At 33.8% G+C, this 26,347-nt stretch overlaps 1 protein-coding gene across 2 annotated transcripts; it reads left to right on the top strand.

Moving 5' to 3' along the window:
* The first annotated feature begins 717 nt into the window (after nucleotides 1-717).
* Nucleotides 718-25,510, top strand: LOC119828943 (activating signal cointegrator 1 complex subunit 3). Of its 2 annotated transcripts, none has more exons than XM_038351272.1 (40): nucleotides 718-840; nucleotides 1,034-1,190; nucleotides 1,375-1,633; nucleotides 1,921-2,190; nucleotides 2,658-2,907; nucleotides 3,179-3,362; nucleotides 3,667-3,818; nucleotides 4,183-4,328; nucleotides 4,437-4,637; nucleotides 5,168-5,360; nucleotides 5,634-5,820; nucleotides 6,086-6,212; nucleotides 6,585-6,759; nucleotides 7,263-7,371; nucleotides 7,657-7,762; nucleotides 8,595-8,819; nucleotides 9,453-9,542; nucleotides 9,949-10,093; nucleotides 10,578-10,714; nucleotides 10,865-11,041; nucleotides 11,244-11,469; nucleotides 11,792-11,933; nucleotides 12,421-12,532; nucleotides 13,636-13,727; nucleotides 13,842-13,918; nucleotides 14,371-14,591; nucleotides 14,996-15,098; nucleotides 15,510-15,699; nucleotides 16,138-16,291; nucleotides 16,917-17,053; nucleotides 17,530-17,746; nucleotides 17,961-18,119; nucleotides 18,482-18,623; nucleotides 19,468-19,658; nucleotides 20,429-20,619; nucleotides 21,517-21,685; nucleotides 22,600-22,887; nucleotides 23,352-23,486; nucleotides 24,535-24,730; nucleotides 25,322-25,510. In XM_038351272.1, the coding sequence occupies exons 2-40, from the start codon at nucleotides 1,069-1,071 to the stop codon at nucleotides 25,468-25,470; spliced, it is 6,546 nt and encodes a 2,181-aa protein (XP_038207200.1). In that variant the 5' UTR covers nucleotides 718-840; nucleotides 1,034-1,068; the 3' UTR covers nucleotides 25,471-25,510. The 2 variants fall into 2 exon arrangements, with proteins under 2 accessions (XP_038207200.1, XP_038207201.1); XM_038351273.1 differs by having other exon boundaries at nucleotides 787-840; nucleotides 1,041-1,190.
* The last annotated feature ends 837 nt before the right edge of the window (nucleotides 25,511-26,347 follow it).

Below are 26,347 nucleotides of genomic sequence, written 5' to 3'. Positions count from 1 at the left end.
AACGGTGTTGAATTTCTGAAATCGGTCGAACAGTTCCGAAGATTAGCGCATTCAAACAAAAGCTCTTCAGCTTTGTATTATTATTGTAGAAATAATTATTATAGATACCTTATATATTCAAATAGTATCTTCGGATCTCGGATAATATGCATTTCCACTCAAACACTTTCGAATCGTCATAGTATAGATTTTATTTACCGCCGATTTAATCTTTGTATTTCAACCGACTTCAAAAAAAGGAAATTATCAATTCGACTGTTTTTTTTGTTCGTTACGTCACAACTATTAAATGTGTGAACCGATTATTTCTTTTCTTTTTCTATTTAAAAGCTGCCTCCCGATTAATCTAATTTTGATAATTTGAAGGCGATTTAGATTTCAGTTATAAATAAAAATATTATATTTTAAAGGTCGCTTTTATTTCATGGATACGTATGACGGGTTGAGGAGGGGGGGATTAGACTAACTTCAAGTTTGTGGGATCGCAGCCTCCAGCAGTCAAGAGAGAACACAAATATATATTTAAGAAATTGATGTACACTAACTCGTATAATAACAAAATATATTTTCATTATTACGTATGTATGAAGTTGTACTGCCTTAAACAAATTAATCATTGTAAAGCTATATAATTTAAAAAAGAAACTACTGAACGTATATATGTCAAAGTTACAATCATGTTGACTGACAGTGACAGACACCACTTGACAGTTGACAGTAATTTTATCAACATTGCATCTGCTGCCACCCGACACTATTCAATAAAATATTTTATAAATAAAAATGAAAATAAGGCAATAAAATATTTTTCATTAATTAATATAAACTGCAATATAATTGGTAACGAAACAATTTTATTATCAATTATCTAATTAATATAACTTTAATTTAATTGGAATATTACTTTAAATTTCACTACATTCATAAACACTTAAAAACAGACACGTATAACACTTTATCTCGTATTAAATTTAGTTTACCCTTATTGCACAATATAAATGTAATATGCAGAAAACTTTTTCATTTTATTAAGTATTCAGGATACCATTTATTAACAAGAAGTGAAAGATGAGGGAACTTCCTCGGATAACCAGAGCTCTCAGAGCACATACACAGTTGGATAAGCCAAGATGTCTGAAGCCGTCTTTGGAGTCCCAAAATGTCCACACTTTCAAGCGAAGCGTTCAGAGGTAAAAACAAAATTCTAAGCAAAAGATTTACCATTCAATAACCATGCATTTATAATACATGCTTAAATATAAACTGTAAACCTGCATTTATAAATCAAATAACCAAATAAATCAATCATTTATTTCAAGGAATTAATGTTATGTATCAATCCATATTAAAGTAATAATAACTTTGGGATTCCAGATTCAAATCATTCTCTGATATTTACAATTATATAAAACAAAATGAGTTAGTACCAGAAGAAACACTAGATCTGCTGAAAAAACTAAAAGAAGCATGTAAACAGATGACTGGAGACACCAGTGATGAAATTATAGAAGATGCAGCTGTTATGACCTTGAGAATGTTCCTGGACCAAGATATTGTGATGTTAAAACACCTTTCTCAACTAAGACAGACCTTTGGAAGTGTTCAATCATCCACAGCTAATAAGATTTGTGAGGTACAACTAAATAACTAATTTAAAGATTACAATTTTTTTTTTTATATAAATACTTATGTTACAAATTAATATAATAAATTTGGGTGGTGGGTACTGTTTAGAGCCTAAATTATGGTTTAAATTTATTTACAGCCATGCACTAAATAATATGCACATATGTGCAAATGAATAATCGCTTATATACAAAGCTACTTTCTGTCACAATCCAGGGAAATAATGATAATTCTTTGAAAACCAAACTCGAGTACCAATAAGTATTATTTTAACCTATAATCCAATATCTCCAGATCGTAACACAAATATCTAATAACATCAATGAAGATACCAAGGAATATATAAGAAAGGAAAATATAGAGGAGGAGAAATATCTTAAGCTGTGGGGTGAACATATTCAATGCAATTACATCCCTTATAAACCAGTAAAGAAAAATCTACCAAAATTGACAAACAAACCAGCTACCGACAGCTCATTTGTTAAGGATTTCTCTATGAAATATGCAGCGGATAATCGAAACAATAATGTGGTACAGGCTGCTACACCACGTAATGAATCCAAAGTAATATTCTATTTCCATTTATTTATGCTTCAATGTCTATATGTGTGGCTATTTCTTTGTTAGATGAGATATTTCAATGGCTGGCTGTAAGTTAATTGTAAATGTTATGTGGTAGTCGAGCACGCTTCGGCACAAATTGGGCCAGCTCGCACTGGGGAAGTATCACACCCCCCCAGAAGACCAGCATGAAATAGCATTCTGCTGTGTTTCGTTCGGTGAGTGGGGGAGCCGGAGGCCCATATCCTTTTCCTTACCCTTCCCAGTCCTTTCCTTTATTCCTCTCGCCAATCCTTTCTTAATCCCTTCCCAATTCAAAGTAGGCATTGTCTTAATTACTGATTCTCATTTAAGACTTATCCTATCAATTGTTTTTGGTGGGCAGCTAATCATAAAAAAATGAATGTTTTTTTTTATATTTCAATTTTGTTTGTATTAATAGTCAAATATTTATCATTTGCACATTGCAGTTTGGCAAAGTTTGGTTAGAAACCAAAGTTGGTGAATTATATGAAAACTCTGCTGGTATGTCTAGTGCAGATATCCTACAATCCATTATAACATTCCTTAATTCACCGCGAACAAATGATGAAATGCAGAATGATCTATTTGAGCTATTGGGCTTTGACAAGTTTGAGTTCATTCAAGAAATTCTGGAACACCGGCAAGATATCACTGATAGTTTGCGAGCTCCACCTCAACAGCCCAGCATAGCAGAAAGTATGTCAACATGATTTGATTTAAAAAAAAATTCTAGAAAAGAATTACTTATGGATGTAATTCACTCAATTTGCACTATATTAGTTATTTAATTGTTTTCTTTCCATTGAAACATTTCTACAAAAAATTTTTTGTTAGTACAGAAACTTTCATTATGTTATTTGTTAATTATTATTTACATTAACATTTGTTTATGAATTTAAATAATGTGTATGAAAATGTAATTTAAACACATGTTTAAAATACAACATATGTCTCAATAATATTACAGTTGCTGCACTTCTGCCTGAAAACAAAATGCCTCAATATTTATGTCAAGTATCGGTACAATCAGAGCAAGAGAAACTGTTGGCAAAACTAGTGAGAAAGGAAGAGAAGAAAGCAAAAAGTGCTAAAAAAGTTGAAGATGATGATGAAGACCAGGAAATAAATGTTGCCCAGCTAAGAGCTAAGAGGTAAGCAATGTCATGCAATATAAAGATTAGAACCAATTTTTTCCAGACAAAAATATAACTGTTTTATCCTGCCATTATTCTAAAATATACCGCGAAAAACTTAACAACATTTTAATGTAAAACTATAAATGCATTTGATTATAATAAATGTTTTCAATGATCTGACCTGATGATAAATTTTTATAGTGCTAAAATATCCCTGATAGCCTATTTGTCATTTTAACTAATAGTCCAGTTATACAAAACATATTCAGAAGCTGCAAAGTAGCCATGAACCTTCATACAAATGTATAACTCATTACAGATTAGCTGAGCTCACCAGACCGGTAGTACCATTTTCCACATCAAGGTCTGCAAATAATATAGATCCAGTGCTACAAAAGATATCATATTTTCAAACTAAAGTGCAGTATCCCAATGTATATGATTCCTCTATAAATGCTAAAAATTCTGCCGGTGAGTTTAAACCGAGATATTAAAAAAAGGTATACATTAGCATAATTTAGTGTAAAAATTAAGATCAAAAGGAACAATATTTCATTTATGTATTCAGCATATGAATACACTAAGTCCCATGTACATTCTGGACCTTATATGCCTACTGCAATTGTATGACAAAAACATTTCTCTATACAATTATGTTATATAATTTAATACCCCTTATTATAGTATGTGTAAAATTTCGTATAAGCTGTGAAAAAGAGTTGTCTACTACAAAAAATATGAAATCATCTCTTGTGCCAGTTTTTTTATCTTTATTTTATGACATTAATAGTTTTAATGGAAGTTTTTAAGTTTTTCTTTTTTTCGTTTTATTAAGGTTTTGTATCGGGAATGAAATTAATCCTTCCCGAAAATGCAGTACGTAAAGATTACAAAGAATATGAAGAGGTCGTAATTCCTAAAAATGAACCTGCGCCTCTGGAAATTGGTAACACACGTGTTCCTATATCCGCCATGGATGAAGTAAGTAACCAAAATTGAATAAAAACGAGAAATATCCAAAAAAATACATTAAACACTGTTATACATTTTTTCTTATTGGACTTCTTATTATTATAAAATACTTTCCAGATCGGTCAAATGGCGTTTGAAAATATAAAAGAGTTAAATAGAATCCAATCAGTGGTATTCAACACGGCTTATAATACGAATGAGAATCTATTAATTTGCGCACCGACCGGCGCCGGGAAAACTAACATAGCGCTACTTACTGTGGTGCATCAAATAAAACAACACATCGAAAACAATGTCATTATGAAGAACAAGTTTAAGGTAAGTTTGAATTGTGAAATAAATATAAAATAATACTAAGATTAGAATATATTTATGGGCAGTATAGTACTTGTCCGTTTAAAATGCTATGCCATAATTGTATACTTAATTTCCGAATGATTTATCTAAACAAGTACTAATAATAATAGTAAAAACAATTCTTTGTAGAATGGTCACATAAATTACATAGGCTTTATATATTGACGAATAGTTTTTAGTGAAATTAGAGGAAAAACTTTTATAAAATATTTTATGGGTAAATCCATTTAAAAACACTTTATATATAAAATGAAATGAAAATTCTTTATTGCGTAAAAAATCAAAAAATTAGCAGTCGTACAAAAAACTTAAATTAAATTCGCAAAGGGTGGCCTTATCGCTAGGTAGCGATCTCTACCAGGCAACCCTAACAATAAAGGAAAAAAAAAAAATTATATAGCATCATAATCAGAAATATCATTAAGAATTGTTTAATATATAATCCTTACCTTTATTGATCTGAAAATTTTTTTTCTTCATTCATCAATTAGATAATCTACATAGCTCCAATGAAGGCTCTAGCATCAGAAATGACGGCAAGTTTTGGCAAACGGCTGCAAGGGCTCGGTATTTCCGTACGAGAACTGACTGGTGACATGAAACTGACCAAAACTGAAGTGCAACAGACCCAAATGATTGTTACTACGCCAGAAAAGTGGGATGTTGTTACTAGGAAGGGAGCAAGTGAGTGGAATTCTCCTATGCTAATACTTATCTTATCTATTATTTATAAAATCTTGTGTTTTTTCATTTGTAATACATATATATTGCATTCCTATTCCCCTAAAATCTTTATTTTGAAGCTAAAGGTTGGCTTGTAAAAACGTTTGAATATTTTTATAAGTGTTAGACCGAATTACAGAAAAATAATGAACGGAAGCGGAATAAAGAAAATAAATAGTTATCTGAACTTTAACAATGCTCTTAAAAAGCTCCGAAACTTTTTTTTGTTTACAGCGGATACAGAACTAGCGTCCATAGTAAAACTACTTATCATAGACGAAGTGCATCTCCTGCACGGGGATAGAGGGCCGATAGTGGAAGCGATTGTCGCCAGAACGCTGCGGCAAGTTGAGTCCACGCAGAACATGATAAGAATTGTTGGCCTGTCCGCCACACTGCCTAATTATTTGGATGTTGCTAGGTAAATATAATAAAATGCAATTTTAAGGGATGGTTATGGATATTGTAATAAAATGAAAAATGCTATGGTCTAACAAATGTTCATTGCATGCTTTTTTCAATCAATATGTCTAGGGTTCGCAAGATGATCTTAAAATGTAGGAATTTTGATTGTCCATTTATATTTATTAAAAATATACAAATATTCGGATACTATATAATGGTTTCTCTTAGGTTATACAAATATTTGTTTGTGTACTGTATTTTTTTAAACTGTCCACTAACAGGTTCTTGCGAGTGAATCCCAACATTGGTCTATTTTTCTTCGACTCCCGCTTCCGACCGGTACCATTAGAGCAACAGTTTATTGGAGTAAAAGATATTGGGAGCGGTGGAGGATCACATTTAAGACAGGTATTATTTAAATATTAATAGAAATATAAAACAGTTTTTTATTAAAAATATCGGTTTAATCACGTTTAGTACAGATATAGTTGCATGGGATAGTTATTATCCCGAAGACACTAAATTAACGGGAGCTATGCGTTAAAACCTTGTGCTTGTCTTCTCTACCTTAGTACCAGACGAAGCCAAGGTTATAAAGTCAATGCATGTATACAATAAAGTGCCTTGTCCTCGAGCAATGTATGGGGCAGATGATATATGTACATCTATTTCTCTAATCGATTTTCTTTGTGGACAAGCGAGCAACTAAACTCACGCGTTGACCACACTACCAAGGAGGAGTTCAACAATATCCAAAACACCCTTACCAAACACTCACAGATACAACAAATGAACGAAATATGCTACGACAAAGCGGTGGACATGGTGCAGAAGGGCCACCAGGTGATGGTGTTCGTGCACGCGCGGAACGCGACGCACCAGACCGCTATGGTGCTGAAGGAGTTGGCGCAGAAGAAGGGACACTTGAAGCACTTCGAGCCGGAGGACTCGGGTGGTAAGTGTACCTTTTGTAGATTTTTTTTTCTGAGACATTATGAAACTCCCCAGATTCCAAATTTGGTGCGGCAAAGCGTTGTTAATATCCTTGGAAGTGTTCCTTATTTTTTTTTTATTTTAGTCAGTTTTTCAGTATACATTTCATAGTGTTCTTAATTGTCTACATAAGTTGCAGAAAAATTCGTATGATTAAAAATTCGTAAAGTACCCTTCAGACAAGTGTAATTTTACTTGGTTATCTAAAGAGTATACAAAGAAAATAGATACAATGAATAGAGGTGACTATATTGAAGATTATCTTTAAATATCTCTTCCATATCTTGTTCATATCCTTTATTTCCTCAATTAATCCTTTCCTTAACCTTTTTCTATTGAAATTGGCAATCCACTTGCGCAACTGGTCGCTTAGCATCTGGCAAGCTTCTTTGCCAACCCTTACATAAAAAAATTCTCCTATGTGCTCCTAAGTATTTCATCTAATACAAATTTGTTTATTTTCAGGATTCCTGAAGGCAAAAAAATCAATCGGCAGCAGTCCTAACAAGCAACTAGCAGAATTATTTGCGTGCGGGTTTGCGTGTCATCACGCTGGTATGTTGAGAAGTGATAGGTAAGGAGTAATTTCTTTAGCAATTTTTTAAACGTAGAGAAATACATCATATGAATTTTTAAATCAGTACATTAAATTATATATCAATTATTTGAATGATTACTTTCTCATATATAACACGGACTGTATACGCATATAAACATTTACATATAATTTGTTCTTTGGTAAATGTCATGTAGGATTTATTTAAAACTATTGGTGACTTAAAATTTTATTATTTTTTATTAACTAAGACTAATATTTTAAGGTTTTAGCAACTATGTTAATAGATTTTTCCTTCTTTAGGAATATGGTAGAAAAGTATTTCTCGGAGGGCTACATAAAAGTCCTTGTGTGTACATCTACCCTTGCTTGGGGTGTCAACTTGCCGGCTCATGCGGTAGTTATAAGAGTGAGTATAGAATTTTACAATTAGTAATTTATTATGTTAAATACTTAAAGTCAATAATGATTTATCAATGTCCATCGGGTTATCTTGGCCAATATATACGTCTATTATATTTAATTACTAGCGGTCCGCCCCGGCTTCACCCGTGGTACATATATAGCTTGAAGCCTTCCTCGATAAATGGAGTATTTAAAACTGAAAGAATTTTTAAAAACGGTCGAGTTGTTCCTGAGATTAGCGCGTTCAAACAAACAAACAAACTCTTCAGCTTTATAATATTAGTGTAGATTTGTTTAGTATAGCTTTATTATATTAGTATAGATTTGTTGAATCCTATATCTAAACTAATAAAAAGGAAACATTTCTGTTTTTGTATGTATGATTGTAATACACATAACTTACTACTGGACCGATTTCAAAAATTCTTTTCACAATTATAAAGCTGCATCTTCACCTAAGGCCAAATAGCTATATATCACGGGCGAAGCCAAGGCGGACCGCTAGTTATACATAGGGGTTCTGACTGGAACTGAAAATTTCAGAAAATTTTGCCAACATTAGTAAATTTGTTAACAGAATTTCGCTTACAACGGTTCTTATGTAGACAAAGTCATATTGGTGGGCTAATCTTAATACCTATATCTAAACTGCGTATCACATTATTACTTCGTGACTCCTAAACTACATAACCGATTTTAATCAAATTCGCACACCATGTGCAGTTTGATCCAACTTAAAAGATAGGATAGTTTGTATTATTTCAATAATGATTAATCGCTACCCGGGCGGAGCCGCGGCGTGTAGCTAGTACTCAATAAAACACATTATGTTTCAGGGTACAGAAATATACGACCAGAGTCATGGTACATTCGTGGACCTCAGTATATTGGACGTGTTGCAAATATTCGGCCGGGCGGGTCGGCCACAGTTCGACACTTCTGGAACGGGGATAATTATCACAACGCACGATAAACTGACGCACTACTTGAAGTCCATGACGAATCAGTTCCCGATTGAGAGCAACTTTATCAATTTATTGGCTGATAATTTGAATGCTGAGGTGTGTTCGTGTTGAATTTATACTGTTCTCATAAGGAATTTTATTGTGGTAGTCGCGCACGATTCCGCACGAATTGGGCCAGCTCGCACCGGGGAAGTACCACACCCCCACAGAAGACCGGCGTGAAATAGCATACTGCTGTGTTTCGTTCGGTGAGTGGGAGAGCTGGAGGCCCATATCCCTTTCCTTACCCTTCCCTTTCCTTTCCTTTATTCCTCTAATCCATCCTTTCCTAATCCCTTTCCAATTTGAAGTCGGCAATCCATTTGGAGAGGCGTAAGGTCTGCAAACGACGTTCATGGACGGTGGTAGCGCTTACCACCAGGCGATCCACCAGCTCCCTTGCCGATGGTGAAATAAAAAAAAATGTAATGGAAAATACTCGTATCGTTCAAAGTGATCTACGTATTAATTTGTTTAAGTATTTAAATAGGTATAGTTAAGTGTGTAGGTTATAGTTCCTTTTAGGACTTTAAATATATTTTTGAACTGAGGAAAAACGAAAAAAAAAATTTTTTTTTGCTAATGCCTATGTACATCTGCACAAAGTAATAGCATTAGATATTCTTACAAATACCTATTTAATATATAATAATTATTTTGTTTGTTATAACTTGTGTATATATGTTGTAGGTAGCTCTAGGGACGGTAACAAATATCGACGAAGCTGTGGAATGGCTCAGTTATACCTATTTGTTCGTGCGGATGAGAATCAATCCACAGGTATTTATTATTATCTATAATTTTATTAAAATCCGCTGCTTATGACTATCTAAGAATATAAGGATAGAAAGGCAACGAGACATATATAATGTTAACTAACTGTTATTTTTCGTGTTCTTACGCAGTAGCATGTACATTATACAAAATAATTCCAAACATTGTAAGAAAACTATCTATTTCTTTTAGAAATTAAAAACTTTTTAACGGATTTTAAACGCGATTTATGCATAATATTATTAACCCGACGTTTCGAACACTTTACAGCGAGCGTGGTGACGGGGAGACTCTCTGTTTAAAATCTGTTAAAAAGTTTTTAATTTCTAAATGTATAATACTCGCGTAAAAGCAAACACAAGAAAATACTATATCTATTTCTTTTTTGTCATAAAATTTTTCCCCGTTTTAGGTATACGGTCTAACATACAGCGACGTACAAGAAGAGCCAATGCTAGAAACAAAACGCCGCGAGTTAATAACGACTGCGGCCATGTTATTGGACAAGACTCACATGTTGAGGTACAACGAGCGAACCGGGGATCTTAATATCACAGGTATATATCTAACCTGAAACGCGATATTGAAATTTTCGTTACTTAGACCTTATCATCATTAGTCCATACACTGCTGGGACACAGGCCTCCTATGAGCGCGGACGAATCTTACAAGTACCCGTTGCCCCTTCACTTACGCGGCTTGACGAAACACAGTGGGGTTTTAGTCGGTAGGATCTGACATAACACACGAACTCTTCCCCGGGGCCGTAAGTATCTATGCAAGATTTCCCCACTATAAAAAAAGGCCTCCTATGAGGGTTCAGGCCACAATCCACCACACTGGCCAAATGTTGGTTGGCAGATGTAACATATCGAAAAAGCTTCGGTGATGTTATCCACATGCGAAAATAAATAACAAAAAAAACTCTTTATTTCTTGCATGCTGACGTTACTGGTTATCGTCTTATTATTAACTCACAAGCTACTTATTATAATTAATCAAAACTGTTCTTAACATTAATTGTGATATATAAATCAACAGATCTGGGAAGAACGGCGAGTCACTATTATATAACGTGTGAAACCATGGAGGTGTTCAACTCTATGGTCCGCAAGTCTATGACGCAAGGTTACGTGCTGGAAATGTTGACTAGGTGTTCTGACTTTCAACAGCTTAAAGTGAGTGATTCATAGACATTTTCCCAATATTTCTTCTATAAAAACAAACTGTTACTTAAAAAAACATATTAAAGGTACATCAATTAAACATTCAGTCTTCTATATGTAACGAAAACTAAATGGAAAATCATAAATTAAATTTATTTCCAGGTCCGGAAAGAAGAGTTAACAGAGCTTTGGAGTTTGAAGGACCAATATTGTGAGTTGCGTATCGAAGACGCACCAGAGGACATCCATTGGAAGATAAACATTTTGTTGCAGACTTATCTCTCTAGAGGGCGTGTGAACCAATCCTCATTACAGTCTGATTTGAACTATATTAGTCAGGTATATGATAATAATTGACGGGTTTTTATTTTGAACTGACATCATTTTTATTTTGTACAATACCTAAATAAAACAAATGCAATTATTTTGATGTTAATTTAAATAGAAAATTGTTTAAAAATTTTAACTATAAGCAAATCTTATCGTATTATTAATTTTAAAACATATTAGTTTTATAAAAAAAAATTCTTTTATATTTTAGAATGCAGTACGTATAATTCGCGCGCTTTTCGAAATAACGCTCAGAAAGAACAACGCATACATGGCCGGCTTGTATTTGAAGATGGCAAAAATGTTAGAATTGCAACAATGGGACTTCTACAGTGATATGCGGCAGTTTAATTGTTTCCCGATGGAGGTGTTGAGGCATATTGAGTATCCCATGCTGAAGCCTGATCAAATAAGGGATATGGATTGGAAGGAAGTTGGTACGGACTGATTTTTATATGAAAATAATTTTTTTTATTACTTCTTTCAATTTTATGTAAAGTTGGAAGTGATATTTTTAAAATATTTATTTTCTATTACTCTTTAAACATTATTTTTCCAAGTACTGAACAAATATAAGTTAATTTACAACAATGCGACCCTATTCAATCGACATGAAAAAATATGAATATGAAAAAATATAATATTTTGAGTGCATGTATTGTTAAAAAATATTAAAATCATCAATTTTTCGTCTGGATATTTTACGCCAATTGCGAACAACTCTTAGCAGGTCTTTTTTAGGAAAATTTCTATTTTCAGGTGATCTTTTGCGAAATCCTAAAGCAGCTCGTCACCTTAAGAAATGCGCTGATGAGTTTCCACTGCTGGAAATGGAAGCCAGCCTCCATCCCATAACACGAACGGTTTTGAGAATACGACTCACCATCACGCCTAACTTTAAGTGAGTTTGGCTTTTATGTATAAGCTTATACTAGTTAATATGTTGTAAAAGTGTAATGTATTTGTAAAAGACTCTTTATATAGTATTAAGTTATTAATAACAAAAAACAAAGAAAATCTTTATAAACCGAAGAATCACTACAATACATAACAATTCCCAGAGAGATAAAAGATTAGAATTCAAACAATTCTCAAAAGGTACCAGTATTTTATAATAAAAACAAATTAAACATGTCTTGCAATTGCCTCAAAATATTGTACTGATTTTGTATTTAATATGAGCTGGTTAGTTAACGTGACTTCTTAAAGCAGTACCAGGTTCAGAGAGGCAAAATGACCTACCAGCTCGTGTTTTTTTTCCACAATGGAATTAGTACTGTTAAAAAACGTCGTGGTTACTCCCCAGAACAATTAAATATTAGAGACGTGTAGTGCATGGTTCATATAAAATTACAAAATCATCTAAAAATATTGTGTTACTTCTTCAGATGGAACGACAAATATCACGGCAAAGCGCCTGAAGCGTTTTGGATATGGGTCGAGGATCCAGAGACTGACATTATGTATTATCATGAATATTTCCTTATCACTAAAAAACAGGTAAGGTTCTATTGCAAATTACCTAATTTATCACTAAGATAATTATCATTAATTAAAAAAATTGATTCCGTAATGCTTATAGTAATATTTTATATGTAAGAAAAGCATCTGATAGTCCAAGAAAATGGGTAGGGTAAATGCGAATTTGAGATTAAAACTTGAATTTTTGATATAATTTACTTTGAGGAATCTAAAAACGAACTGTGCAAGTTTTTTTTAAATTCACCCCCGAGAAGGGGTGAAAAAAAAAATAAAGTCGTTTTTTTTAAATTTTGACGAAACCGTAAGTGTTAGAAAAAAAAGTTTTTAATAAAATTTGTAGAGCGTAAAATTTTACACAAAAATGTTTCTATGACTTTTTTTCCTAAAATTGAAATTAACTGAGATAGGGTAGTTAGAAGGTAGGGGATGATAACTGCAACTTTAAAAAATCATAACTTATTGAAAAATTGATAAAACTCATATATTTTTTTAATTAAATTACTTATATAATTATAAACTTTGATCCTAGAGAAAAAAAAAATGTTTTCAATTGTTTATAACAAAATTATAACAATTTGAAATTTTTAATTTTCAAATTAAACCAATTATATATATAATTATATTGATATGATTATATATATTATAATTTATAATATATATAATCGGTTTAACTTTTTTAAAGTTGCAGTTATCATCCCCTACCTTCTAACTACCCTATCTCAGTTAATTTCAATTTTAGGAAAAAAAGTCATAGAAACATTTTTGTGTAAAATTTTACGCTCTACAAATTTTATTTAAAACTTTTTTTTCTAACACTTACGGTTTCGCCAAAATTTCAAAAAAACGACTTTATTTTTTTTTTTCACCCCTTCTCGGGGGTGAATTTAAAAAAAACTTGCACAGTTCGTTTTTAGATTCCTCAAAGTAAATTATATCAAAAATTCAAGTTTTAATCTCAAATTCGCATTTACCCTACCCATTTTCTTGGACTATGATTGATGATTTAATAACGTTAAATGTTATATAATAATTAAAGTTAAAAAGTTATTTTCTAAAACATTTATCTATACGAAGTACAAGTGATTTGAAATAATTGTTTCCTTCCAATAATCGATTTTCAGGTCATCACAAATGAACCGCAGGAACTAGTTATCACGATACCAATATCAGAACCTTTACCTCCGCAATACTACATTCGTGCAACTTCTGAAAGGTAAAATTCTCTGACATTTACATTAAATATGAATAGACTTGAATTTATATTTTACAATGTTCCCATTGCGTTAACACTTCTGAGAGTTTCATTTTAATATATTTATAATTGCAGGTGGCTAGGATCGGAGAGCGTTTTACCACTCACCTTCCAACATTTAATTCTACCAGAAACCCATCCACCGCATACAGGTATGTTTTTAATACGGAATATATAAATAATTTTTTTGTATATAAAGCTGATACGTTTCAGTATTATGCATATTATTTAAAATTCCAGTTAGAATTAACATACAAGATGTTTTTATTTTTGATCAGTGCACTTTTCTGGTCGAGGGGGTCACCGTGAGCTCTTTAAGCGTTCTAATTCCAGAGTGAGAATAATAAAGAGCTATATAGAGCTATAATATATAGGTTACGCTTTCCCACACTGAAATTTGGATAGATTAAGACGTCAGAGCGGACAACCGAGCTGGTGGTTCGCCTCCTGGTAAACGATCATCACCACGTGTTGAGTAAGGCATACGGAAAATATTGACGATGCGACTATAGCAATGAGAAGTATGAAAAAACGGATACGTTCCGCCAACTCCCGTTTATTGTAATCAATAATGATTAATTATTATTATTATTCACATTTTCAGATCTGCTGGAACTACAACCGCTTCCAGTGACAGCTCTAAATAACCCATCATACGAAATGCTATACAACTTCACCCACTTCAATCCGATACAAACGCAGATTTTTCACTGTCTGTATCACACGGATAACAACGTACTATTGGGCGCGCCAACTGGCTCCGGAAAAACTATCGTCGCTGAAGTGGCCATGTTTAGGGTGTTTAATCAGTATCCTGGATGTAAAGTGAGTTGAATTAATTAATTAGTTGTTCGTGTGGTGTTGTTTTAGCGGGAAAAATTATTTATGATCATTGTAACTGAAAAGGAATATGTGACTGATGCGATTCTTCTGAAGTAACATAAAGGAAGGGAAGGGAATATGGCAATTTCAGTTTTTTTATGCTGACAGCAAAACTGCGGGAAACTTAGCTGTTGTTTCGGCTCATGGTAAGCGATCACCATCGCCCATGAATATCCGCAAAGGTAGTGCCTCTGCGAATGCGCTTCACACTTTAAAGGGGAAAGGGATAAGGAAAGGATTAACGACTGGAAAGAAGGAACGACTAAAAAAGGACTAGGAAGGATGAAGAAAAGGAAACTTAAATAAATTAGAATCATAATGTTTGACAATATCATAATATGTTACAGGTTGTATACATCGCTCCATTGAAGGCGCTCGTCAAAGAAAGAATAAAAGATTGGAAAGTACGCCTACAAGAGCGCCTTGGAAAGAATGTTGTTGAATTGACAGGTAATTAATGGTTCATAGGCAGACATAATCATTGATGTTTTAGCGATAGTTCGTAATTGATTAATTGATTGATTAAAAACTCTTTATTTATACTAATACATAATAACAAATGCTAAAAGAAAACAAAATACAAATACAAATAAAAAAAAATGAAAATAAAAGGACACAAAGACTTAACAAACAAACCACACCAAGCCTAAAAACTCTATTCGAAATCAAACAAAAAAATAACTGAAATGAACAACAACGCCACTTAAATAAACCAATTTCACTCCCCACAAGTTCCTTAATTCGTACTATACAATAAAGCGGAAAATAAACTTCATACCAATTTATGAAAAATAACTGATACATTATAAATAACCAAACAGAATTAAAAATACTAATTACATTCTATATATCATAAACCAGGTGACGTGTCACCCGACATTCGAGCTATAAAGAGCTCCCAAGTGATAGTAACGACGCCAGAGAAGTGGGACGGCATAAGTCGTTCGTGGCAGACGAGAAACTACGTGCAGGATGTTGCGTTGATCGTTATTGATGAGATTCATCTGCTGGGTGAAGATAGGGGACCGGTGCTGGAAGTCATCGTGTCGAGGTAAATTGGTCTTTATGTTCATTGCGATAGAGTTTAATACGTATTTGTGTACCTCCAATCGTTTTAATATATTGACTAGAAAGAACCATTATGAATATATTGGAGAATAGGCACGTTTAGATAAAATTTCATAAACAGAATGATAGCTTTTACTATGATAACAATATGTTCTATGGTGTTTTATTAATTACTGCATAGTATAAAGCAGAGTCGCTTCACGCGTCTGTCCCTGTGTATGTATGTATGTATGCTTAGATCATTAAAACTACAAGAGAAAGATTTAAATAAATATGTACTAACGTCCATTACACTACTCTGAATAAGCGTACGTTTTTAATAAAGTAAATTTAGAAAATAAACTTCCACGTAATTGTTATTGGCCCTTTAAATTAATTAAAAAGAAGATTTCTTCATTCATCTTTTAATTCATATTTACAGAACGAATTTCATTGAATCACATACATCAAGACGTTTGCGTATCATTGGTTTATCGACTGCTCTAGCTAACGCCAAGGATCTCGCCAACTGGCTCAATATAGGTGAAATGGGTCTGTATAACTTCAGACCTTCTGTGCGACCTGTGCCCTTGGAGGTAAGTTCATCTACAATTCACCAAATGCACTAGTGATAGGCTTAATTGTTTTTTAAATTTAGCTAGAAAACTAAGCTTTTTGATTTGTATCTTATGTAGGGTACTTTAGATTATGACAAACAGATATACGTTTTTCACTCCAAAACATATTTAATACTCATTTATTTGAACCTATTATGTGCAGTTCTATTTAACTATAAACTGTTCACATATTGGCGCTATTCCCTACGCACACTAGGTATGTCTGTTTGTTTGTGTGCTTAGTTGAACGCACTAATTTCGTGAAACTGAGCTGATGGTTCGCCTGATGGTAAGCGATCGCCACCGCCCATAAATTTACGCGGATGCGCTGCCCCCTTTTGTCCCCACCGTTGTAAAGGACAAGGAAAGTATTGACGTCTGGAGGATGAACTGGAACTGGTGCGAAAAAGAAACGGGCCTCCGCTCTCCCCCCACCCCCACTCACCACACGTAACACAATAGCATGCTACTATTTCACGCCGGTCTTCTGTAGGGGTGTGATACTTCCCCGGTGCGAATATTTCCCAATTCGTTCCCCTCCCTGCCCGACTCCCACATTGCTATCATTATGAACTTCATTAGCCCATACAATGTCGTCCACCAGGTGCACATATCGGGCCACCCCGGCCGGCACTACTGCCCGCGCATGCTCTCTATGAACAAGCCGACCTTCCAAGCGATCCGCACGCACTCGCCCGCCGCGCCCGCGCTCGTGTTCGTGTCCAGCCGGCGGCAGACTCGGTTGGTGATGCTTTCATATCGCAAACTATACTCTTGCACGCGGATCCGCTTAGACGGCAGACTCGGCTGGTGTTGCTCAAATACCATAATATCGTAATCTATACTAAAGCCCGCGGGTTCGCTCGCAGTAAAGGGCAATATAGACGGTCTCATGGTTATACGCATATAGTTCTGGGTCCCGTGGGATTTAAGGGATTAAAACTCTTTCTCGGGTCTCAAACTATCTAAATGCAACTATCTAAGTAAATTACATCCAAATCGTTTGAGTAGTCTAGGCGTGAAAGAAAGTTACTTTAACGTTTATAATATCAGAAGTGACTGTATTCGTTTATAACAAGATGAGGGACTGGATACAAATTTGAATTCTGTGAAATACCAATTGTTCCAGCAGACGTAATGTAATGTTTTGATTACGTTTTGTTTACGATTGATTTGAGGCATATTAATCTCATTGACAAGATTTCTGAATTATCCAGGCTTACAGCGCTAGATCTAATAGCGTACTTAGCAGCAGAGGACAATCCGAAACAGTGGCTGCACATGCAGGAAATGGAAATGGAATTGATTCTATCGAACATTCGAGATTCCAACCTCAAACTAACCCTTGCCTTCGGTATTGGCATACATCACGCCGGTCTGCATGAAAAAGACCGAACCACAGTCGAGGAGTTATTCATTAATCAGAAAATTCAGGTATTTTTAGTACATTGTAAAATCATATATAACGATGATTAAAGAAAAATTGTGAAACTAGCATTCACATATTTTTAAAAGACCATATTTTCTTCCAAAATTAAGATCATAATTAAAACCTCACCTATTCTTAAAGAAAATACTGAAATTTAAAATATTTGTCTCCGCTTGAGTATGCTAATTCAACTGTGAAACTAATTTTCTTCTCAATAAGGTTCTAATATGCACGGCAACACTGGCTTGGGGCGTTAACTTCCCCGCGCATCTGGTAGTCATTAAGGGAACGGAATATTTCGACGGAAAGCAAAAGAGATACGTCGATATGCCCATAACTGATGTGCTGCAAATGATGGGTAGAGCTGGAAGACCTCAGGTAGACTATAATTATTATTTCTACTGAAAAATAATCAAGGTTAAATTTCCAGGAACTCAAATCTCTATCGCTCTAAAATTCGTTAAAATTTAAAACAAGTAGTTTTTTTTTACAATAGGGTGCTGATAGCCTATTTGATACTTTTTGACGTATTTTTTATTAATATCTTTGAATTTTAGATAACCAAACAAAACATGTGCAGAAGATGTAAAAACTGCCTGCTTTTATATCAATTGTTAACACTTTTCTTTGCATTATACTCGTATTATAAATATATAATAATAAATGTTGGGCATTTTCAAAATTTAGGCGATGATGAAATTGCCTAAATTTTTCCTAAATTTTCAATAAATCTATTTCAGTACGATAACGAAGGAGTAGCCGTGGTACTGGTTCATGATCAAAAGAAAAATTTCTACAAGAAATTCCTTTACGAACCGTTCCCGGTCGAGTCGAGTTTACTGCAAGTATTAGCGGACCATTTGAATGCTGAGATTGTAGCTGGTACGTTATCTTTCTGTATAGAGCATTTCCTTTAGATTTTAGGTGATTAGAAACTTGAAAACTTCTTCATTTCTTATTCAACATTAGTTGAATGTGTGTGTATAGTGTATCACTAAATAGTATAAAACAAAGTCGCTTTCTCTGTCCCTATATCTCTGTGTATGCTAAACCTACGCAACGGATTTTGATGTTTTTTTTTTTTTTTTTATAGAGTGATTCAAGACGAAGGTTTATAAGTTTAATAACATTTTTTAAACTACTCCGAATTAACTCGTGCGAAGCCGCGGGCAAATATAGCCATAGCCATCCATAGCCGCACCTCACGCCTCAAATTAAAATATCATCCGCGCCACCTGGATGCGTGGCGCACTACTACTGTGCGCTTCTCTCGGCATTTTTTGCCAAGAACAACCCACCTGGGGAATGATTTACCATCTTCGGTGTTTCCAGGCAAATTCAATGGGGATACCTTTAATAACTATACATAACTCCAAGGGTTTTCAAACGATCAGCGTGATTCTGCTTTATTTATATATTTGTATTTCAGAATCTGGAGTTATGATTCCATTTCCATTTATTTCCATTTTCATATGTTCCAGCCCTAACTATCCGAGGGACGTCGGTGCCTTTTTTTGTAGAATATAATTATTTGAAGATGCTTCCAGCTCTTAGTGTGTGTTCTACAGCTCGTATATGAAATTTTGAATATTTTATATTAATGATTCATATTTTCAAATATCATATTTAAAATATCTAAAGTCAATGTAAAGTCATTTTACTTAGATCGTATCATTATAAACTCAATTGTCCTTCAGTCCCATAGCTTTGTCAATTTTAATTTTAGGTACTGTACAGTCAAAGCAGGATATCTTGGACTACCTAACTTGGACGTATTTCTTCCGGCGACTACTCAAGAACCCCACATACTACAATCTGGAGAGCTTAGAGCCACAAGACATAAACTACTATTTGTCTAATCTGGTGCAAACTTCGCTAGATGCCCTGATAAATGCTAGCTGTGTAGAAATTGAAGAGGTATTTTAAATATCATATCTAATCCCTAATCTGTACTAATATTATGAAGCCGAAGAGTTTGTTTGTTTGTTTGAACGCACTAATCTCTGGAATTACTGGTCCGTACCACGGGCGAAGCCGGGGCGGACCGCTAGTACTAAGATAAATATAGTCACTCTATAGGCATAGGCTACTTCTCACAGCGGTGATAGACCTGTTTCTCATAGGAATTTTCCTTGACTACGCAAGCGAATCCACGGGCCACGGAAAGCCAGAAATTTATATCTCGACATATAAAAAAAATGAAATGTAAAAATCTCTTACTAACTAATTGTTTCTGATACGACTATATTCATAGTAATATTGCTAACTCTAATTTCCTTTGATTTGGAATTAAAGACTTTTTAACGGTTTTTCTAGGCGATTTATTCATTATATTATGAACCCGACGTTTCAAACACTTTACAGCGAGCGTGGTCACGGGGAGACTAATTTCCTTTGATTTGTTTATTAACACGTTTTTATTAGACTAATGTATAATCGACTCCTTTAGGCTCGATTTCGAAATACTTTAAACGTCCCTATTTAATTTTATACTTCGCACACTTATCAAAAATCGGTGACAAAATAATAGTTCCATGAGTTTATATAATAAGCATGTTTATATTTAATTATGATTAAATCATTTACTTACGTATACTCTGTATAAGAGCAAATAAGACATTTAAACTTCTATAATTATAGAATGTGTTATAGTTTTTTGACACCATTTGAGTGACTACATTTTTCAGGACGAAAGAACGGTACATTGCACGTGGATGGGGCGCATTGCGTCGTATTATTATCTGTCCTACAAAACGATGGCGCATTTCACGGCCAATCTGCACGGCGACCTGGATTTCGACGCGTTACTGCGCATATTGTCGGATTGCGAGGAATACGCCACCCTGCCTGTTAGACATAATGAAGATATACTGAATGGGTAAGTTTTGCTAAATACTCTTGTTGACATATAATTTATTTGTATTATGCCCATATCCTTTTCTTTATCCTTCCCAGTCCTTTTCTTTATTCCTATCGCCAATCCTTACTTAATCCCTTCCCAAAAAAGTCGGCAATCCATTTGTAGAGGCGTAAGGTCTGCAATAGACCTTATGCCTCTCTAAATGTTCATGGGCGGTAGTGCGCTTACCATCCCCCGGGGTCCCACCAGCTCCATTGCCAAATGTAACATAAGAAAAAAATAATTAAAAAAAATGCATTGAATTCTATAAAAAAAACATATTGTAATTGTTCCTGTAATAAAGTTACTAAAACGTTTACTTTATGATGTTACTAGCTGACCCGGCAAACGCTGTTGTGCCTCATATCATTTTAGTATGAAAAATAGATGTTGACCGATTCTCAGACATACACGATATGTACACAAAATTTCATGAGAATCGGTCCAGCCGTTTCGGAGGAGTATGGTTACTGACATTGAGACACGAGAATTTTATATATATTCATTCTTTCTAACACAATGACGGTTGTCTGGAAGAAATCGCTATTTAGCGATAAGACCGCCATTTGTAATAATGTCACCTAGAATAAGTCTCAATTTGTAATTTTTCCAGAGCAATAAAGTATAATAAATAAATAAAATAAATAAAACTTGCCCTGCTGATACGGAACGCTTTCCGATAAATTTGTTATTTATTAAAAGCAAGCTATTTTTCGCTTGAAGCCCTTTAAAACGAAAGGAGTTGAGATAGAGAGAGAGAGCGAGAGAGTGTGTGTGTGTGTGTGATTTGATCCTTGTAGATAACAAGTAACACAGGGACATGACAACCTGTATAAAAGTTATAAATAATAACATATATCCACCAAATATTTCCAGAGAATTATCGCAACAATGCCGTCTGCCGGTAGACTCATTGTCGCTAGACTCGTCCCACGTTAAAGCGTTCTTATTGCTACAAGCACATCTCACAAGGTTGCAGTTACCGAACACTGACTATCTCACTGATACCAAGTCGGTTTTGGATCAAACCATAAGAATTATTCAGGTGAGAATATATGTATACTATATTTTTATCTGCACATGTGGATAACATGACCATTGTTTAAACGGTGAAGGAAAACATCATGAGGATACCGGCATGTCCAAGAATCAAAAGTTCGACGACATGTGACATCTGCCAACCCGCACTTGGCCAGCGTTGTGGATTATGGCCTGAACCCTCATAGGAGGTCTGTGTCCCAGCAGTGGGAACATTAATGGGCTGATGATGATGATGATAATGATATTATAAGAAGCGGAACTATTTTGTTTGTTAAGCTTTCTGAAATCTGAATTTTTACATTTTATGTTCATAAAGTGATATTAAATTACACCTAAATCCTTATACCAACTACAATTGGAAATAAGAATGTTTTAATTTGTCAATAATTCAATAATTAATGATTATGGTTTATTGAAATAATTGTATCTATTCTTCTATGATAAAGCTGAGTTTGTTTGATCGTGCTTATCTCTGAAACTCTAGGTCCGATTTGAAAACAAAAACTAGTGTTATATAGACTGAGTAATAAATGAAAATATTAAGATTATAAATTATTGGAACAATTACGCGAAATAAAAAATATCTTAAATTGGACCAAATTACACATAAAATGCCAAATTTTATCAAAATCGGTTGAGTTGGTGAAGAGTTCATTGGGAACATACATCATGACAGAGGCTTTTTATATATTAAGGTTTAAGAGAGGAGGCTATATATAACATGTAAAACGTAGTTGAAACCACAGGGCACAGCTAGTGAGCCAGATCAAGTAAAATTTTAATTTATGTTAAATTATTGAAAAAATATACAATAATGTATCACACGGACAATTAACTTAGAAGGTATCAAAATATTTTTCTCCAAACACAATAACCACAAACAAACCATATTGAAACATTTAAAAAATTTTCTTCCAGGCGATGATAGATACATCCGCAGAGAACGGCTGGTTATCCGTTTGTCTGTGTTGCCAGATGCTCATGCAAAGTATAGTGCAGGCTCGCTGGCCGGCCGACTCGCCCTTGACCACTCTACCCCATATAGAATCGCAACATTTATATATGTTTTCCAGTATGACCAAAGATATGAATAAACCTTGCAACACTTTGAATGGGTTGAAGGTCACTTGTATGAGGAACTACGAAGTGCTGGCCAAGTACTTGAGGCGGGAGTTCGAGGAGGGACAAATTGAACAGATTTACAAGGTTTTGTATCTATTTATGATTAGTGACATTTCGGTACAGACTTTAGCCATTCAGATAATCTTTCCTTTCTTCTTTTTGACATTCTTTACTTTAGTAAATATTAATGTTTACCTAAAGCAGTTGTGTTAAGCTGAAGGAATTTTTTTACAATCATTACCTGTACACCGTACAGTAAATTGATATTTTCAAATAGTCCAGTTATAGTCTTTCACATAGGTTCCTATTCTATCTGTTATTATTGGTATCGAAGATTAAATTGCTTTTTTATTATTTATCAACCGTACATATTGATATTATGGGTAATAGTAGAAATAATCGTATTAAGGTAAAAATAGTTTTTTTTTTATTTCAACACTTCCATGTTTTCGCCTTTTTTGAACGCGAGTTCGAATCCCCACCTCGTGATAAATTTTTTTCTATTGTCTAAAAATTTCTCAATAATATACCTTTTTTTTTCAATAAAGGTGATAACAGATCTACCGACCCTCGACATCAAGTTCCACGTCCGTGGTGTCTGGTTCGAGAGTGACTGCGAGCAAGATAAGCGGATCCAGCAGCCGCAACGTAAGGACCAATGGACCCCGTTACATGCTGATCAGGTATGTTTCTTATTAACCGACTTCAAAGAAACGAACAGGTCATCAATGCTATTTTTTTTTTGCTTTGTTACCATGAAACTTTCGACTGGGCGAACTGATTTTGATGATTTTTTTCTTTATTTGAAAGTAAGTATCTCTCGTGTGGTCTTATTAAAATTTGGTCTAGTTCTGACAATTTGATGGCGTTTTCATTATTTGTTAAATATTTAATACAGTATAATTACATAAACTACATTCTATATCCTACTCCTGCTAATATTATAAATGCGAAAGTTTGTAAGGATGTGTGTGTGTTTGTTGCTCTTTCACGCAAAACTACTGACCCGATTGCAATGAAATTTGGTACGCAGACAGCTGGACAACTGGAATAACAGATAGGCAACTTTTTATCCCGATGTTCCTACGTTATACGGACTTACGCGGGTTAAACCGCGGAGCGTAGTTAGTAGCATTATAATTTAATCTACATATATATTCGGGTATGTATCAATATGAAGTGTGAAGAATTTGTTTTACTTCGATTAGATTATAGACGATTAAATAAGTTCATCTTTCTAAGACTTGCATATAAAATGCATTCTTACACGCAAACGCGGTTCTTAATGTAACGCAAAAAGAAGTTTTTTTTTCTATAAGTAGAAAATGTTGTTGTTAGGATATTTCATTAAAATAGTTATTTACATGCAATTTTCTTATTTAATGATAACTTAATAGGAACAGTCGGTAACCGTTATAATTTTATTAACCCTAATGATCTTTGTGATCATATTCTAACCTTACTGAAGGTCATGGAAAAGTTAAATAATACATACCATATTAATTTCATTCGAAACATAAAATTAAAACAAATATTATTAAATAATGTCTTTTAATTTACATCCCAGATTTTATCCATTTATATCTAAATGTGAATTTCATAATAATTCCTACTTTTATTTTCGGAATAAGATACTTTTAGACTATTCCTATGTGGTTTTATTAAACCACAGGAATACAAGAGTTTCTAAAAGTTTCCTAACCAATTATTTGTCTCATAATTTTCGACCAGGAATACACAATTCTATTAGAAATGCAGCGTCGCGGTGGTAGTTCGAACAACGTGATATGTCCACGGTTCCCGCGCTCAAAGAACGAGGGCTGGTTCATTACCCTCGGGACCATAGAGTATGGGGAACTGCATGCGCTGAAACGAGCTCCCGCTAAAGGGAATACTCAGATAACCTTTTATACTCCGTCGAGAACTGGTAATTTCATTCAATATCCTGCTATTATTATAAACGCAAAAAAAGTAAATATGGATGGATGGATGGATGGATGTTTGTTACTCTAGCTTGCGAAAACTACTAAATAGATTTTAATGAAACTTTGCAATAATATAACATAAACAGCAGAATAAGATATGAGCTATATAAATACTTCGTACTGCTTTTGGGTTCGTTCGCGGGTGAAACCGCACGGAGCAGCTAGTCTACACTAATATTATAAAGAGGAAGAACTTTTTTGTTTGTAATGGATAAACTCAAACTGACTGATTCTAAAAATTCTTTCACCATTAGAAAGCTGCAACTTCACTGAGTGACAGGCTATATATGTACACTACAGTGTATTATAATTTTATGTTATATTTCCGCTAAGTGTACAAATGAGAAAGATATATTTATGTATGTAAATTCTTTCCATTGATCTTACGACTGTACTAGTTATGAGTGATTTACTTCTTACAATAATTATGTTAAACAAGGCCAGACAAACATGCAACTATTACAACGCGTAGTTATTTTTTTATAACCCAAATTCTCACGTTGTTCATGAATAATGTAACCCCTTTATTTCAGGTCGGATAATTTATACGATATATATAATGAGCGACAGCTATATGGGGCTTGACCAACAGTACGATCTTCAGTTTGAAATTATCGATCCTCTGCCGGAAGAGACAGTAGACAAAGTATATGATACTATTGATAAAGTTCTACTTGAGTGATTTTGTACTTTATATTAAATAAATAAAATGTTGATATACTTTTTAGACTTATTATTTCAAAAAACCTAAAAATACACGGTTTTATTGCAAATTGAACTAAAAACTAGAAAATAATTTTTGATGGCAAAGAGTTTATTATAACTGTAGTTGCAGATGAAACAATCAATCATAATGAATCACCTCAAAACAAAATTGTAATAAAATTTTAGTAATTAACACAATGGTTCAATTCAGAGTAAAAAGCGTAAGGTGCTTGATATTTTTAAATATTACAATCATCTTTGGTAACTATCTAGGATAGTTATGAACTACAGTAAAGTGCACCCCATACATAGTAACAGGCCAAGCTAATAAAAGCGTGTTAAAAATATACCCTATTATTCTACCAAATGGTACTTAATGCTTATCTTTACTTACACCAGGAAATACAATTGTGGCTATCGATCATAAAAATCGTAAATAAAAATATTATTATTTACACATTTATTCGAAGGCAAACAAATTGTCGAATATATGAACTTACAATGATCTAAATGAAAATAATATAATTCGAAGATGACTGACTGACATAGTGAAGGGATATAGATAAATTCTACCCCGAAAGGGTTAAAATAGGCGATGAAATTTGCAACATGAAAATTTATTAAGATCGCGCGGGCGAAGCTAGGGGCAACAGCTAGTATAATCATATACTTAATTCAATTTTTCACAGTTAATATGAAAAAAATTATAACACGTTAACATTTCAATATGCATGCTCCCTTTCAATTCAATCAAATGTATGTCACGATAACAAGGCTAAGCTATAATAATAGAAAATACGTATGTCTCATTTGAGTGAAATTTTCTGAATCTGCATTGGCCCGATCATCAAGCA

This window comes from Zerene cesonia, chromosome 9, assembly GCF_012273895.1.
Source record: "Zerene cesonia ecotype Mississippi chromosome 9, Zerene_cesonia_1.1, whole genome shotgun sequence".
NCBI classification, from domain to species: Eukaryota; Metazoa; Arthropoda; class Insecta; order Lepidoptera; family Pieridae; genus Zerene; species Zerene cesonia.
Note: the sequence above shows the minus strand (reverse complement) of the source record. Positions and strands in the feature narration are given on the sequence as shown.